This window comes from Lycorma delicatula, chromosome 1, assembly GCF_047948215.1.
Source record: "Lycorma delicatula isolate Av1 chromosome 1, ASM4794821v1, whole genome shotgun sequence".
Taxonomy (NCBI): Eukaryota; Metazoa; Arthropoda; class Insecta; order Hemiptera; family Fulgoridae; genus Lycorma; species Lycorma delicatula.
In genome coordinates, this window is record NC_134455.1 from 169694789 (window position 1) to 169711801 (window position 17013).

The 17013-nt window shown below is 29.7% G+C and overlaps 1 protein-coding gene across 3 annotated transcripts in view; it reads right to left on the bottom strand.

The window, feature by feature from the left end:
• Positions 1 to 16686, bottom strand: part of LOC142325395 (protein DEK-like) — a 34897-nt gene extending 18211 nt beyond the window's left edge. The window contains exons 1-4 of one of the 3 annotated variants that reach the window (XR_012756528.1): positions 16151 to 16300; positions 8365 to 8511; positions 4643 to 4826; positions 3790 to 3959 (exon numbers count right to left, since the gene is read on the bottom strand). Coding sequence is in view for 2 of the 3 variants with exons in the window: in XM_075367121.1 (XP_075223236.1) it covers positions 3790 to 3959; positions 4643 to 4826; positions 8365 to 8511; positions 16151 to 16231 (582 nt within the window). In the remaining variant the exon portion in view is untranslated. Of the gene's footprint in view, positions 1 to 3789; positions 3960 to 4642; positions 4827 to 8364; positions 8512 to 16150; positions 16301 to 16531 lie in introns of those variants that run through there. The other 2 variants (XM_075367131.1, XM_075367121.1) reach the window with 2 other exon arrangements.
• Positions 16687 to 17013: the final 327 nt, after the last annotated feature.

A 17013-nucleotide genomic window follows, 5' to 3' on the forward strand; every position in this document is an offset into this window, starting at 1 on the left:
TAAAAATGAATACTGTAACATTAAAAATAAATAATAAGCCCTTAATAGTGTCAATCAAAACCACGCAATTTTAATTTCATTTCTTAATAGTGATATTACTGTTTACATATATTTAGTCACACTTTTCATATATTGAAAAATCATTGTGATAGTGATAGTTGGTATCAATTACAAAGGTTTAAAAGATAAAATAATGTAATTTTTTATTTCTCTTGGATAAAGTGTACAGTGTTGATCTAAGGATAATCGAAGAGCAAAATAGGACAGTTGGGTGTAGTTGTACGTAAACTGATTGCTTATCTTTCCGCTTGACAGTGCCACTAACAAAGATGGAGACTCCTGAACAGAAAGTCTTGCTTTGCTTTTGCTAAATGTGAATTTTAGATACAGTTCAACATGCATTCTAAAGAAAGTTTAACTGTTGTGATCCTCCAAGTGACAATAACATCCAATAGCATATCAGTTTGAAACATTCAGATATCTGTGTAGAGAAAAGAATACTGAGAGCATCTTGAGCAAAATGTTTAATGTGTCAGGGAGTCTTTTTTGCGTGGTGCTAAAAAAAAATCTGTTAGGAAGGCCAGCTGTGAACTAGCAGTCCCAGCAAGTCAGAGGAGAAAGTTTTAAGGAAATGCTAACATATACATCCATCAATTGCAGACTTTGAAGCTACCAATTATGCTATGTGTGCCAACTTAATAATTGAAATGTTGCAGCATGAAAAATATGACTTTCTTGATTATATTGAGTAAGATGATACATAAACTTTGCAGTTAGAGGTAAAATTCCCCTGAACTCTTACAATGAGAAAGAGACTTCCCAAAATTAAATAGTTTATGTACAATATCCCAACAGCAAGTTTAGAGGTCATCTTTTTTCTAAAACAAATTTAACAGGAGTTGCTTTGTCATAAACCAGCAGTTGCAGATATTAATAATTAAAAAGTTTATAAGGCCACCATTTTGAAATGAATTGAGAGATCAGGTTCCTTATTTTTATAAAAGTAAACCTCTAGGTACAGTTGACGCCAAGTAACAGTGAGCTTGTATTGGTGAACATTACTACCAAACATAAAAACATGTTAATACAGTTGACTATTTCTATACTGTACGTTATTTGACAGGTGATAAAATATTATCTATTACTAATTAAACAGTAAATATTGCAATAGATGGTTATTACTGTAACTTTAATTACTTACTGGAAAATGAACTATCTGTTTAATTCCTCAGCTAGAATGTTCTCTTCACTGTCATCACAATGTTCAGTGTAATTGTCACTACGTAGAGATAACAAAAAATTTTGCCAGATAATCTATTAACAATTTGACTCCAATATTCACCTTCGATTTTTTTAACTTTTTCACAATAAGGCTTCCAGTGTTTGTCGTTCACTGAATTTATTTTATCTTCATACAGTTTCTGCACTTCTGACATCTTAAAACATTGTATTGTGGCTCGCAACATGTCATTTTACCTCTGACCATACCATCTCGATTGGATTTAAATCAGGATGGTTATGATGGAAGCAACATAACTAATGGCAACCTCACAACAATTTGTCAATTTGGTATCATTTTCTGTTACTTTTGTTCAACTTAATTAGTTTATACAATTGTGGTCTAAACATTTGAGACGAAAATGGAATATTATAGCTACAAGAAGTTTTTGTAGCTAAACAGTGATGTCTTGATTCTTGCATGATGATACTAGAAGTTTTTCAAAAAGAGTATTATGATACAGAGCATTATTAATAACTATTACAAACTCAGGAGGAAGATTAGGACTAATTTTTCTTCAGCCCAATTTTAAATAATTTTTAGTATCATGCTATCATGGTAATCACCACTTTTTGATTTGGCTTTCCAAGTTAACAATGCATTTGGAATAAAGCCCATTTCACCTCCAGCATGAATTATAGCACCTTTATTTACTGATAAATGAAGTCCTGCACTGCTGTCGTTGGTCCATGACTTTGTTGTTGAATGAGATTATAAAACATACGATTCATCTAAGTATACGATCACCTAGTTTCATTTTCTTAAATCACAGATTGTCTGCAAATATAAATTCCTTTCTGCCTAATATTGTGTGTTTTCAACTAAAATTTTCCTCTTATTTTCTGTTTTGCACCACTTAAAACCTAATTTTTTCAAAATTCTTCTTAAACTAGTTTCACTGCCATTACAATTAATTTTAACTTTCAATCCTTTACAGTTTGTTAACTGTTGGCAGCTCCCCAATCTTGAATGAAATTCATTCACAGTTCACCTAACCACACCTTTATAAAAACATCTAATCTGGTAACTGGTATAGAACGTTTCTTTTTTTTGGAGTGATGAACGAACATTCTGGTCCCTCAGATTGAAGATGTTCTATTTTTTATTTTCTTAGGCTTTAAACCTGAGTCCTAGAAATGCCACAGGCAGCTATAATTCTCTCTTTATACTTCTGTATAGCAATTAAATATTTGTAATTTTTTTATTTTCTTACAGTTAGATTTTTTTCTTCTTGAAAGCATACACATTGTTTACAATTTTTTGCACCTGTTGTCAAAGTTTTTTACCTTTTACAAGACTGAAATTTAGCCATAATTATTCGCACGTGAACGAACTACTTTAAAAAGAACTGTACCAAGAGGCAGAACCATAGAATTGAACTTTATATACATAGAAAAGCAAAGAGAAACAAAAATAAAATTAAAATAATTGCTTTGTATTTGAAATATGATGTCATTTTCTTAATATTGTAAACACACAAAAATTTGTTACTTCATAAACAACAGATGCATCATGTTTATGCAACTAAGAGATGACATCATAGTGTGCCAATGTTTCAGAAAACAATAGTATAGCAGTGACATGCAGGCTGATCATTCAAGCTTGCAGTTTTGTGGCGGCTACTGTACTTAGCAGTACACAAAATTTCAGCTCAATACGATTAACCATTCCTGAGAAATAAATTTTTATGTTAAAAAACAAAATGATGGATAGTAGGTAAACTAAGATACCAGATATATGTTGATATAAAGTTTTTTTTAATGTGGGGGAAAATCCCCTGAATTCTTGAAACAGTTTTTGTATATATATAGAGAGAGTGCTTATATTTATTAAAAAAAAACCATCAAATTTATGTAATAAATAATTTTCAGGAATGGTAAAAAAATAAATATTTATTTCTTGCCATTAATTAAGGAACAGACAAGCAAATTTTTTTTTATAGTACCCATTTAGCTTGAAGAGAAAAAAATCTTATACAAAATAATTAACAAACAATAATGCATGCAAAATAGCTATGCATATACTTAACATGAATCATGAAAAATACTAAAAATTACTTTTCACATAACGTTCATATGACAGACGGCTTACTACCTGTGTATTAAAACACAGATCATAGGCTGTCCTGCTCTATTTTTAAAATATTTTTATAAAAAATTGATTATTTATAGCTTATGATGCAATATACCAAATTTAATTAGCAGTTTGTAGGTCAAGTTTAAAAAACTAACTTTTGATTAAATGAAGAATTAAATAGCTTGTTAAAAAATCAGGCAGTAGAGATACTCAACGCATTTGGAAAAAAGCTTTCAATTGGTTGGTTGGTTAGTCACACAACAAAACTGTAATAGAACTCCCCCTTATATGAATTTATGTAGTTTTCAACTAAATAAATTAAGTTTGTTCAAATTTACCAGAAGAATTCCAAACTGGATATTTAAATTTCCTTAAAGGTATTTAAAAATTATACTTGAAGAATCCTGAAAACTATAATTTCTGTAATAACTTACATTTATCTGAAACTGAATACGAGGTATTTCTCCTAACGGTTTGCCCTTTCCATTTGGAATTTCAACTTTTTTATCAGCATCACTCTTTAAATCTTCCTTAGGAATGAATCTTTCAACTTGTTTTCTTTCTCGTGAACCCGAAATTTCCAATGGTTGGTCCAACAATGGCACTATAGGAAACACATTAACTAAATAAATATATTAATCTGATTGAATTATATACTGAACACAAATATTTAATTAGTATAATCAACAATATTAAGTTAAATAAAATTAACATCAGCAAGAACTGGATTAACCTGACAAATTTTTTCTAATGACAAGGTATGTTTATTCCCTGGATTTCTGCTTTGTATCAAGATATGAGAAATACAGTTTGTTGTTTTGCCCAGTTAGGCTGGCTATTCCTGTAATACTAATGTTTGCTGAACCCAAAAAAAACACAGTAACTAGCAAGCAAAGCAGCCATCCAAAATAATAATTAAGACATTAAATCAAATGTCTTAATTATTATTTTTAACTGGGATGCTTGATGCTGAAGCACAAATTTACTATTAGTATGATTATATATTATATTACTTTTTCTTAAATACAACAATAATATCCTTTAAATATTATTTTGTAATAAGAAAACTTTTTGAACCAAAATGTCCTTTGCTTTTTATATTTTACTTTCACATTTAAAATGATAGTTATGATGTAACATTAAACATCTACTAATATTACAAACCAAATTGACTAACATCAATATTTTAGGAGTAAAACTGTTCTAACTCTACTATACAGACATAATTTTAAATGTTTAACTATAAACTGGATTTCAAGGAAGAATATATACCTAAGTAAATATTACCTTTTTCAGGAACTCCATTTTCCTCTCCTTCACTTCCTTCATCATCACCCTCTTCAGCATCATCTTCATCCTCACCATCTTCTTCTTCTTCTTCTTCTTCTTCATCATCCTCTTCTTTATCTTTTACAGCAATTTTTTTCTTTTTTCCATCTTTTTCTTTCTTACTCTCTTCAGCTTGTTCAGCCTAAAACCAAAACATATCATGAATAACTTATCACAAGTCTTCATAAGTTAAAATGCAAATTACTGTTAAAGTAAATCAATTTTCATAATATTTGGCTTTAAATTATTTTTAGTACAAGTTCAAGATACAATGCACTTTAAAGTTGTTGAATCACAGCCACAGAGTTTACCAGTACATCATTCACTTAAAACCACATTAAAGACAACCACAGTGAAAGATTCTACTTGTGGGGTGATCTAGTTATTCATTTTGAGAAACATTCAGACCTTATAAATGAAGAAAGTTGCAATATTCTAGCACATCAGTTTTCGAAGGTAACATCATCATCTCGAAATGACGCTTTTCTACCTTCCTAATATCAGTCACTTTAATTTCTAAATAATTAACTAATTAAATAGTCACATTGTAGAAGGGAAAATCAAAAATATGATAGTACATAAATGGATTAACTTAAAATAGTAGTGGGTAGATTCTTAAGGGGTAATTAAGTGGCAGCTCAATTCAACTTAATGGTATTCAGTCAGTAAATGGATCTCAAGTTTAAAATTGACTAATGTGCCAAAGCATACACATCAGAAAAACAAAAAGCATGCTGTTGTGCATATTTTGTGGGCAAATGTCTACCTACAAAGTAAATTTGAAAAAATATTTCCTGTTTATGGTGTAAATATCAGGTGTGTTTCAAAACTAAGAGGGCTGATGAATCATAAAAAAATATTTCACATACACCACTGCTGTGATTGTTGTTCCCACCTCCATGAATACACCATTAGGAGACCTTTTTAATTCCAGAATCTTCCAATCTGACAGGGATTGCTGGATTTTTTGGCATTGACGAACTTAAATAACACCACTGCTTGGATTCGACAATGATGTATGAAACCCACATTTCATCATCAGTTGTGGTAAGGGGAAAAAATTATTCACCTCTTTTGCAGTGTTCCAAAAATTCACACCAGCTGTCAGCCTTTGATTTTTGTACTCATCAGTCAAAATTTTTTGGACTTGTCTTGCACACTTCACAACAGCCTAGTCATGCAATGCAGTAACAGTTCTGTATATGATACTTCACGAAATTCTGTTGTACCATCTACTGTAAAGTGTTGGTTTTCTCAACAGTTGTTCAATAGTCATCTTTTAAACACAAAGACCTTCCACTTCTCTCTTATTTTAATAATGAAATGTTGTTTAACATTTTATGATGAAACTCTTTCATTAAGCTCATGACACCACTGCCTTAGATTTCCTTCACTCATTATGGTAGGCCTAAACCATTTGGCAACACCGGCTTCATATTATGCTAGGCCTGTGAATTTCAGGAATTCACCTACTGTTTTGAGTAGTTGAATCTTACTCCTGGTTTCAAAACCGGCATGATATTTTTATTGTTGCAGCTATCATTATAACAAACTCTGATAAGGTAACTGATGAAACAATTGAAACTACTGCACATCTGCAATGATTAATTGTTGTTAACCACTTATTAGTAGCAACTGGCTCTTACTTTTGAAAATGCTTAATATTTGTAGCATAAAGCAATGTAGAACTGGACCAATCAATTACTTCAAGAATACACATAAGTTGTTCAAGACTGTATCACTTTTCTCTTCAAAGTGCAACAAAACTAACAAATTTCACCAATAGGTGCTCATTCATTAAGTAAAGAATAGAAAATAACTAATAAATATATATTTACAATAATTTTCCTGGTATGTGGATAGATTATGTGCTTAACAGGATTGAATCATTAATATACTATTAAAACCTGAAGTCAGAGGATGATTCAATGCAATGGAAACATCCTTCACCACTGTGTAAAGAATTTAAGGTTATTCTTTTAAATACCATATTTCAAACATCTCACTTAACCCAAGAGAAAATTAATGAATTATGTTAAAAACTTCTTGAAATTCTGCTTGCTAAACTTCACCTGGAAAGCAGCCCACATTATAGTGCAACACATTTTGGTTATAAAGCATTGGAATAAGTTCATAATCAACATTGGAATCAATGTTGATAAACAGTGAGTATTGTTTCAATAGCATGTGGGACTTATTTACTGGTTTTCCCTCATACTTAACATATTTTAAGTCCTTAAAATAACAATCTTTAGTGATTTCTTTTATGAAGAACCTAAGATTAACTACTTTTTTAAAAAAAATTGTCTGCTTTAAAATGACCAAGACAATGCCACCAGAGAAAATGAAATTTGAGCAGTGATATCTTTTGAACTCTGAAGGTGTCATATTAACCAAAATCATCTTAGACAACTGGTTGCCAAGTATAGTGGTAATAGAATGAATGAAAGAAATGTACAAAAATAGTTGATGAGCACAATGAATATTGCAGGTGATCCTCAATCATCAATGAAGCATGTCAATGAAAAAAAAACACAAAGAGACAGATTGAGTTCCATGTAGAATTTTTTCACTCAGACATGACATTTTCAGTATCGCCTAACAGACTTAATTCTAAGTGATTGTACTTGTTCAGAATTACAAACATTTTTGGATAGTGAACTCATTAATGATAGAAAATTGAAAGAAGCTATCAACAAGCAAAGCTTGTAAGGAACTGGGATGAAAGCAAGGGTATTTGAAGCTAAATCCATATGATACAACAAATGCTTATTTTGAAAGAAAATATGAAAGTATTTTCTTGAAATTGGTTTGAGGGTATAGTTTAAGTAATATTTTATAAAACTAGATAGAGAATGAAAGTCTTGAACAAATTTTCAAGACTCATTGTTTTTTATTATACAACAAAGAACTTTAATTAATTGATTTTTTGAAAATGTTTAAACTCTTCTATATAAAAAAGTATGGCTCAACTATCTTAAGCCACCATTTTACTGAAGCAATTTGAAAGCTAAAGGAACTGTAAAAACTGTTGTCATAGTCTCTAACTACTAACAAAACATATTATGCAATAAGGTAAAATTACTTAACTGAAAATTAAACACCTATTTAATCAAATTTAAATAATTTACCATTTTATAATTCGAATACTTTGGAAAAACTAAACATGGCAAATAGTTCATGAAATGAAGGTTTACTGCAGTGGAAGAAATTTATGGGATGAAATTATTATGGAAAACACATAAACCCATTCTAGAAAAAAGGAAGCACTAGACAAAGATAGGCTCATATTTTATGCTTATAAAGTCGTAAATCAGGTTGAAAAACTTAACCCGTGACCACCACAATTAGCTTAAAACAAAATTAACCTACCCAGGTTTCTTAAAAGAGAATCTAATATAAAGAAAATTTTTTTTAACATGAAATTTACAATAAACTATCTGCTGCAACTGCTTCATCATGCAGTAGAATGTTTATATTCACATCAAAACCAGCATAAACATGCCATTTGTAATGAGATATAAATCAGAATAACAATGTAAATGATTACATAAAACAAATTCACACAAAAAAAATTAACAGATTATATGTTACATTTTTGAGAATGAATTAAAAGAACTGAAAATTGTTACTTTAGATATAACTGAGCAAGAAAAAAACAGTTATTGAACACAAATTACTTTTACTCTCTTCTTAGCAGGAGGCTTAATTTTAGCTGCAGGTGCTGGTGCTGCATTCTTCTTTTTACTTTTATCAACATTGTTTTTTTTATCTTTTACAGTCTCTTCAACTTCTGAATCTCCAGATTCATCAATATTTTCCTTATCCTAAAAAAATGAGATAATTTTAAAAGAAAAAAAAAAACAAAAAAGTCACAACTAAGATTTAGTACAGCATTATCCCTAGAAATTGGCATTTTCACTAGAGATTTATACCATGTCTCGGAAAGAATATTGGGGTTTTAAAGCTCAATATCATCGTTGTAATATTTTTCAAGTTTCACATACATTGATTATACATGAAATGAAAGAGCAAAACAGTTTTAGCTGTGTGCAAGCTCTAAAGTCTACAGATTATGATTTGCATGCTAGTTTCGCAAATGAAATGATGCACAGTAACAGTGAAGACTTTCTTTATCATGTCATATTCATATTCTTTTCCATTAACATGAATCAACATTTCATGTTAATGGAAAAGTGGACACTCATAACGTGTGTATCTGGGGATCAGAAAATCCTCATGAAATATTGCAATGTGAATGAGACTTCCCAAAAATGAATGGTTTTTTTTCTGTATCCTGATGGCAATATATGGGCCATTCTTTTTCACAGAAGCAAGTGTGTCTGGAATGAATCTCTTGATATGCTACAACTATGGCTCTTTTCACAATTGCAATATGAACCACAGAACTATTTAGCAACAAGAAGGTGCGCCTCCTCACTGGCGTAAGGCTGTATGTGATTGGCTGAATGTAATTCTCCCTGACTTATTCTTAATTCTTTAATTTAATTTTAATTTTTTTTTCTTAATTCTTTGACTTATTCTTTCATATCATGTATAATTTATTAATGTAAGTAAAACAATATTACATAACTTTAAATCCCTGATATTAATTTTGAAATGCACAGTACATTTGTGCAGTAGGATATCAGTAGTCATCTTAAAATTAAAAACACAAAAATATATTAAATTAAACAAATTATATTCTGAAAATATGTGTAACTAAACAAAATAAATTTTCTTTGATGCATTTCTGTAATGGATACATCACTCCATTCTAATTTTTTCCCTAAGTTATATTACAGGAATGTGTTGAAATTCTTTCGGTTCGACGTAAATTTTAACCAAATTATACTTCCAAAAATTTACAATGACTTGGAATTAAATTAATTTAAACATTTTTCAGTTTCAAAATGATTTAAAAAATGTATTCTACTATATGTAAAAATAAATAATAATAAACAAATATTAATCTAATGTATGTAACAGGTTCAATCCATTTGAAGTGTCACAAAAAAAAAACATAAGCTGGTTGATTGACCAATTCAAAAATAAATTGAAACCTACCCACTTGTTTCCTACATGTTTCAGGACCTTAAAACAATATTTAAAAATTTTTTTTTTATATAAGTAGTTTACCTGTGGCAACCATTTTTGTTACGATGCACACATCTATTTTCTGATTGTAAGGGTTTATGGAAAAAATCAAAACTAAAAACTATTGATCCTGAAAGGAGGAAACAAAAAGAAAAAGCAATTTAATCATATTTTCTCAAGGTAAAAGATTGGTCCAGTAGTTTACCTACCTCTCTTCTTTCTATGAGAAAATTACCAACAAAGCTGATTGTGAAAAACAGTGAAATTACACTTTTGGTAATTTTTTCAAGAGGCAGGGGATGGCATACACAGTTTGAATTATTTTTTTATATGTATGTGTATGTTAGTGGTTTTACCATAAATAATATTAATGGTAATATAATTACTCATGAATTTTTGAAAACTAATTTTTTTTTTAAAACTTCAAATAACTCCAGTAACCTAATACAATTTTGATTCAAAAATGATTGTAAAACTTACCCAAACTGAGATTTCCATGAGTAGCATACATCTTCTTAAGAATTCATTTATTTTTTTTATTTTTGTAAACACTATTGAAGAAAAAATAAATTGTAGCAAAATTTTAATTATTCTTCAATGAAATAGCCTGTTTTTGTAGCAATGAAAGTTTATTATTTTGTGTGATTAACCACCAGCTGTGACATCTCTTCTAATAATTCTCTTGAAATTCTGTGAGAATGACCCATCGCTGTAGTAAGTTCAAGTGATGCTATCTCATCTGATTTAATCAAAAAATACTTGATGTTTTCAGCTTCTGATTACAAAATTAATACATTTTCATCATAGTTTAGTAACTAACTGTTTAATGGCCTTAATGGTGGAACACACAAACTATATGAGTCCCGGATGCACCAGCCAAGAAACACCATTTTGGACAGTTTGATCTTCCAATTATTTCCTTAGGGTATTCACTTTTAAAGAAGACATTCATTTAAGTTTATCAGAACAAGGCGCTTTTGCTTATGCACTTTGACATCATGAACACGTGTGCTAACACAATCCTTTTTACCAGGACATAGCTTGCTATTGTTGCCATCTTTATAAAATAACAACTTTTTTAATGGTGTTGTTTTATGCTGTTACCTAACTTCGGTAGAATGCCTCGCTCATTAACTAATTCTCTAGTAAGTCTAACCAAACGCTCAGACACATTGAACTATGATATTATTTTAGATCTGATCCCAGGTTGGAGATGTAAACTGATAATTTTAACCTTATCTTCTTTAGAAGCAAACACATTTTTCTTTTAGTTTTAAAATATGATCATTATATTCAAGTGAAGAAGATTGAGCTGGATTTTCACTTTCAGAAACTTTCAAGTCAAAACACAATTCAAGATTCTTTTTTAATTTTTCAAATACCTTATTTTAAATTTTAATACGATAGCCGTTGATCCATGCTTAATTTTGTCAATTTTGATGGAGGTGATATACCCAAAATGCTACTAGCAGCATTCAATTTGTGATGTGGGGCAATGTATTGCTCTTGATCTTCACATTCATATAGTTCTTTGTTCTGTTGAGAAAAAATACTTTTGAAATAGTTAACACAAAAAGACTTTCCAGGAACTAAATTTAAATTTGGAAAAATCTGTTCTTTAGCTTGCTCTAATGTTATTTGACTTATATTTTTCTTAACTGTTTTTTTACGAGTTCTCGAAGGGTCAGAACAGAACTGTCCATTCAGATGACTGAATTTTGACAAAAACCTTTTTTCATGATAATTACAAACAATAGTGACATCTGAATTAACACGTAAAAACATAAGTTGGTTTTTATCAGTAAATTCACAAATTTTAATTAGTTCTTTTGGCACTGTATCAAACACTCTTTTATGACACTTTCATAAATGAAATTACTTGAAAATAATGTAAAAATTTAACCGATCTTAAAATTTGTAAATATAATATTATTAGTAACTTGTTTATCTGATAAACACTTCCAAACACAGGATGAAATTTGAGACACACAGTAAAGATGTGAACAGATCACTGACTAATGTCAGACCGACCAGTCTGTAACTGCAAAGCTAAATGAACATATTGCAACATGAATTTTCCTGACGACTGCAAATGACTTCAATCGCCTGTTATAACATGAACACTGCAGTTGAATGGTTCAAACAAGTCTATTTTAACTATAGTAATAAGTATAAAAATATTAAAATGCCAAGAAGACAAGAAACCCCCTTGGAGCACCTATTTAACAGGTCAAAATGCGATCGCTTTAAACATTTTCCATGATTTTTGAGAGGTTACAACTTTTTTATTAGTGCAACACACCAGAAACATTTTTATTTGCCATAAACATCTACAAAAACACTAAGTTGTGCAAATTTGGGATTTTTATCACTAGCCCCATCAGTGTTAGTTGAAACCAAAATTTGAAGTTTTTTAAAAAGTTACGTTTTCAAAGATTTATGGGCAAGTATATTAATAGTATATTACTGGGCATTAATATTATTTATGGTAAAACTACTACATGTACTTACATACATAAAAACAATTCAAACTGTGTATGCCATATCCCTGCCTCTTAAAATGCCTAAAAAATTACACAAAGTGTAATTTCACCATTTTTCATGTTCAAGTTTATTGGTAATTTTCTCATAGAAAGGAGAGATAGGTAAATAAACCACTGAACCAATCTTTTACCTTGAGAAAATATTAAATTGCTTTTTGTTTCACCCTTTCAGGATCAATAGTTTTTAATTACGATTTTTTTACCATAAACCCTTACAATCACAAAAATAGGTGTTCGCAATGTAACAAAAATGGCCGCTACAGGTAAACTGCTTAAAAAAAGTTTTAAGGTTCTGAGACATGTAGGAACACAAGTGGGCATGTATCAATTTTTATTTGAACTGGTCAAGCAACCACCACCCTTGGGTCACTTCAAATGGATTGACCCAAAAATAAGAAATGTTCAATCTTAACATTAAACAGCTAGTTGCAATTTATGGCAGTGCCTGACCTTCAGTCATGGAAAAATAATTGTCCCCTTCTAAATATTTGTGAAGTAATTTTAGTTTTTCTTAAAAAATAAAGTACGAGTAATTCAGAAATTTTCTCTCACCACAAGTAGCAATAAAGGATGAATTTGTATTAGACAAGGTAAGTAAAGTACACGATTGCTTCTAATTTATCATTGAAACTTACAACTTTAGTGCTTCACAAAATTTGTTATTCTTCAATTTCTAAAAAAAAAAGAACTACTACTAGAGGCAACTTAATATTCTGAAACGAAATATACATCCACTAAAGGGTTCAGAATTATTATTTTTCAACAAGTTACAAATTATTCCAATACACCAAGCATCACTACTATTAAAACAAACATTATTTTGGCATGTTGAGTACTAGTGTACTATATTTTGCTTACAAGTTTTACTGATTTATATTTTAAGAAATTCCTGTATACTAGCTTTGCACATTTTTTGTCCTACTTTGTTTAGTACTGAACGCCACTAAAAACAATCGACATGTATTTAAAAATATTTGAAATCTACCTAAGGAGACAAGTCCATAATCAATATTCCATTGTAATTAATTTATAATGTTAAAAATATTCAATTTGTAGATAACCACACTTTTAACAAAAACACAGGATACCAATAAAAGGATATTCTTTTATAACACCATCTCCTGTTCTTGGGCATTTCTTTGGCTTTGAATCACAGCATTTGATAGGTTTGTTTTTAGGTTCTGTGGGTTTTGGCTTGGCATCAACTGGATTACAAAGAGTAGCAGGATCTGTAGAATTACTGTGTGCTTATGTTATATTATTATATTTGTATGATTTGGAGGAGGCCTGACCATGGATCCTTGTTTTCTATCTGAAAACATGGGGGAAAACCTCAACATGGGGGTATTAAATTAGCAGCAATTTTCAGCCATTATTATTATTAATTTAAAAGGTACCTTGTTATTTACTTTAAGCAACCCTTGGAACAAATGCAACATAATTTTTGTAAATAAGGTATTATATTAGGCTTGTTTACAAAGAACGTGAACTTTAAAAAAAAAACACAGGCACCCAAATCCAGCGGTGCAGTGCCATAAACTTGTAGATACTTTTATTTGAAGATAAGGTATCATTTGAGATAAAGCAAATGGCGCTATGGACCAGCAATTAATGTTTGCTATATCACAAAAAAAGTTGCATTAAATCTAAATTATCCTACACTCTTATTCACTGGTATTGAAGCGACCAGGACATGTAAATACTGAGCACATACAGTTCAATTTGTAATCAATAAATCACGTGTTTCTTAGCCTTCCTACTCTAATTTAAATACTATCATTATTTTCTTTTTAAAATTATACTGACCTTGAAAGGACAATGATTATAACCATGAATGATTAAGGAGAATTTGATACAGGTACTGTATGCAATATGCATTATATCACAAACAATTCCAGGAAGTTTCCCAGCAGAGGAAAAATATTGGGAATGATGCATTACCTGTGTTGGAAAGTAATCTCTAACGTAGATATTTTAGATTATGTAAGTTCTCAAATAAATGTTTTTAGAAACAAAATTTACTTTTTTTAAAGGCAGTACTCATACTATACATGCAGGTTGAATTTTGTGATCACAAAATTCAACTTCCAACAACAACAAATACAACTTCCTGTTTCTCGTACTTTCAACCACCAGACCTAGTTTCACTTTATATTATATTACTTTTTTTTTAAATTACTGTGATTTAAAATCTTGCTCATTTTTAAAATAATTTTCATATATTATATTCTTCATAATATTTTCTAATTATTCTATATTTAATAATTTTTTAATTAAAAATAATAACACATATGCTAATGCATAATATATCAGCTTCCATAAGTGAAAATAAGTCATGACAAAAGTGGTGATCATCTAACAAATAAGCCAGAATTTTAGAACTTTCAAAAAGATAAACTGTATTTGGGATGCATGTAACTAATTCCTGTTTTTTTAAATAATAAACAATGCTAAAATAAAGTCATAAGGGCAAAAGTAATACATAATTATAAGCTAACTTATTTTGTAATTCTACATGAGCTACTTCTTGAAATATAGAAAAAATTATTCTCCCTTTAGGAAGAGAGAACACAAATATAAATCTATTAATAAGATCTGCTACAAGCAAGTAAAAATTATTATAACCTTCTCACAGAAGTTTTACCATTATTTTAAATCTATTACGTAATCATTTTTATCAATTATTTCTGTTGATAGTAATTACAAGAGGCGATAGAAAAATGACTAATTCTACAAAAACTTTCTACTTCTTAAAAAACAAAAAGCTAAATCTAAATGCACAAAACCTAAAATAAAATAGTACAATCTCGCCTATTTTCAAAATGTATCACACTTAGGGTGAAATAATAAAATAAAAGAATATGTTTCAAGACTGTTAACTTTCCCTTAGTAATGTGAAGGCCACCTTTTGATGAAGGTCAAAGTCGGATTGTGTGCGCAGCAAATTCCACTGCAAATGGACATTTATTTTTTTAAATGATTTAACAAAGGGATTTTTTTTTATATCAGGCGAAATACCTACGAGTTTAATACAGAGCTATTTTATGTAGGCTGCAATTAAATTTGTTTACACAACTTAAAAAAAGAAAATCACATGCATCAACCATGAAAACATGGGCATTGATGATTCACAAGTGATCTTACATCAGGTGCAGCAGGAATTTATTTATTTATTGGCAAGAACAAGCACACCCTTAATAAGATAAAAAAAATTACCGCAACCACTCAACCCTTCTTTCAACACAAAGCAAAATGTTAAGTGGGTAATCATACAATTAATAACATCATTTTAGGTTAAATAACTTATTTTAAAGAACATAGCAACAGATATATTTTGCTGTTAATGCAAGTCCATGCAATTTAGTGGATAAGGCCAGTATGCTGCAAGGCAACAAAGTAAAAGTACTCTCGCTTCACTGCACATGACAGCACAGTGGTGCTGGCAGTGTCTGCCATTGTTTTAGAGGATTTAGAGCATTATAAAGGAAAGAACTGTCACCAGTCATCTTGTTATATATTTTGGATAACAATCCTGACCATAACTAATAACCGAAAATCTGAGTTAATATTGTTTGAACAACAAAGACTGTACATATAACAAAAAAACATCCCTATATAAAGTAGTTGCAATAGTAGGTAACTAGTCTGAAATAATGCGATTAATACAGTAACACTAAATATTAATATTACGAACATTCGTAAACTATCCGTAGTTATTTTGTAAAGGTAAGGTAGGTACAACAACACACTTAATAATTCATTATCATTAAAATTGGAACAAAGTAAATCTAATCCATAAAATAGATATTATAAAAGCATAACAAACCATAAGCATCCACACATTAAACAAATTGAAATATGTAACGGCTCGGCTCAACACAATGAAAATATAAGAAATAACCTCCATATAAACAGGTATCTTGATGATTAAACAACTCTACGACAGAGTTAAGTCTAAATAAAAATGTTTGAATAAGTAATCATCTACAACTGTCAACAATTATTCAACTTATAAAAGTAAGTTTAAGACTATCAACAATCCAGACAGAACTTCTCCCGCCAATTTCTTATATTGCGTATATTTTAGCAAAAACAATGAGTTGTCCACTTTAACTGGCTGTAAATTATAATTAAGTAAAACTAACACGCAAATGTTAACACAATAAAATCGGTGGAGTAAAACATATATTATTATTAAACAAAATACCTGATTCTCTTCTGACTTCACTTTAGCAACGTCGGCCATGATGCAAGTATGATTGCTACCGGACCGGAGCTGCTGTAGTAAATACTTAACTGGGAAGAAGATCCAATATTCGTGTTATTGCTCGTTTTAATTTTTCGTGTCCTACAAGAAGTAAATAACTTTTAAAACTATATTTTGTAATATTTTATTATTATCATAATTTTTAGTTATTTTGTAAAAATTTAATTTACAAGAGCATTAAACATTTTATTTTAAAATTTATAATAGTTTGCAGGAAAATATTCTTTTGAATTGTAAGTAAATAAACCAGAGAATAAATTTCAATTCAGTTGGATATACTCGTGAAATGGATTCTAATAGTCAGTCAAATGGACGAACTGAACAACACAAATCTTTGCAAACACACTTTCAACTGTTTATATATTTTAATTAATATTTATTTTATCTGATAAATACATTTTATTATGTTTATATGTAAATGT